General features: G+C 60.0%; 1 protein-coding gene across 1 annotated transcript in view; it reads right to left on the reverse strand.

Annotated features, from left to right (window-relative positions):
* The window catches only part of LOC114030797 (derlin-3-like), a 4258-nt gene extending 4010 nt beyond the window's left edge, over positions 1–248 (reverse strand). Inside the window, exon 1 of the mRNA XM_027845704.1 lies at positions 153–248. Within this exon, the coding sequence (XP_027701505.1) occupies positions 153–245 (93 nt within the window). The 5' untranslated portion in view covers positions 246–248. The remainder of the gene's footprint in view (positions 1–152) is intronic.
* Between the last annotated feature and the right edge of the window lie 1303 nt (positions 249–1551).

The following is a 1551-nucleotide window of genomic DNA, read 5'->3' on the forward strand; positions in this document are numbered from 1 at the left end:
AAGGGACTGTGGGGGAGGGGACGAGAAGACCCGGAGTATGGGGGAGGAAACTGTGAGAACCGCAGGTTGGGGGCCACGCGGGGCTCGGGGGAGCGAGGGTCGCGAAGTGGGGGGTCAGTCTCGGGTGAGGGACCCCCGGGGCAGGGCCTCACCACTGCCGCGGTGGTCAGCACGCAGGCCGCCGTGTACGCGCGCGTCACCGCCGGCACTTGCCAGAACTCGGCCGCCAGGCCCCGCTGCGCCATCTCTGCCCCCGCTGCCGCTGCCCTGGCCGGTGCCTCCTGCAGCCTCCTGTACCTTTAACGGAGCCACGCCCCCGTCCCGGCCAGCTGGCCAATCCACGAACAAGAAGGGAACACGCCCTCCCCCCGCCTTGGTGGTGATTAGCCAATGGGCACTAGAGGAGTGGAACTCGTCCCGCCCTAGACATAAATGGACCAACGCAGAGAAGCTTAGATACAGGACGCCCCGCCCCTTGCGTGACGCGCTCTTTGGCCAATCCGAAGCTATCCCACACAAAGATTACTTTCGCACGGGAATGATTGTGGCAGCCAATCAGAGGGCGAAATAGGCTAAGGGGGTGGGATCTGGGAGTCCAGGGCCAATCAAAGGTGGGTAGAGTGGCTTGAGTGAATCCAGTGACTGGAGATGGAAAGGCATGAATGGAGGGCAGGGTGGCCAATCAGCAGGTGGCGTAGGGCGAGCTCTTGGAAAAATGAACCCATAAGAGCAGGGAGCGTAAAGTGGTCGGGCGACTGGCAGTTGAGCAGACCAATGAAAGCAGGTTGCGTGGAACTGGGAGCCTGCGGAGGGCCCCAAGAGGGCGGGCGTCATGAGCCGGATGGCCAGAGTGAGAAACTCACGTGGGGATGAAAACATGAGTGGGGGGAGGAGGACCAGGAAGGAGCCAATAGGGAAGAGCCTATGGGGGGGCGGGTCCACCCAATGAACGCCTCTTGTGTGGGAGAATAGGAAAGACCCACCTGCCCTGGTGGGGTAGGGCCCACCGCCAAGAAGGCCAGTAGGGTGAGGGGGCACCCACAGGCGGGCTGTGGCCAACGGGGTTATGTGAGACAGGCTCGGGAATCCCCCCCCCCACCTTTACTCTCCCTCCCCTATTCCTCCTGTTGGGGCTGGGTGGGGGTCGGGATGCCAAGACTGCCATAGCACGGGCTTGCCTAGGCGAGCCTGAGGCTGGACCATTGGAAGCTGGTGGAGTAGCTGTTTCCATCTCCAGTGGTGACGTCACGCCCGAGAGCCCTGGGCTCCGGAGGTGGTGATTCCTTCAGGAACCACAAGGTCTATGGAAGCCCAAGCCGAGGCTGGCTGGGTAGAAGACAAAGGCAAGGCCCCCGAGTTGGCCTTACAGTATGTTCTACCCTTGTGTTCATTTATACCTAAGAATCTTTTCTAGTGGAGGAAACAAATAATCCCTTACCTGATATTTTGTGTACTGAGACCCTTTTCTGGAAGGGATCTCGTTTATCACGACTCCGGTCTGAACTTTGTTTTAAAGAATGTCCTCAAATTTCTACGCTGCAGTAGAGGCAC

This window comes from Vombatus ursinus, unplaced genomic scaffold (assembly GCF_900497805.2).
Source record: "Vombatus ursinus unplaced genomic scaffold, bare-nosed wombat genome assembly UNPS02015012.1, whole genome shotgun sequence".
Lineage (NCBI taxonomy): Eukaryota > Metazoa > Chordata > Mammalia > Diprotodontia > Vombatidae > Vombatus > Vombatus ursinus.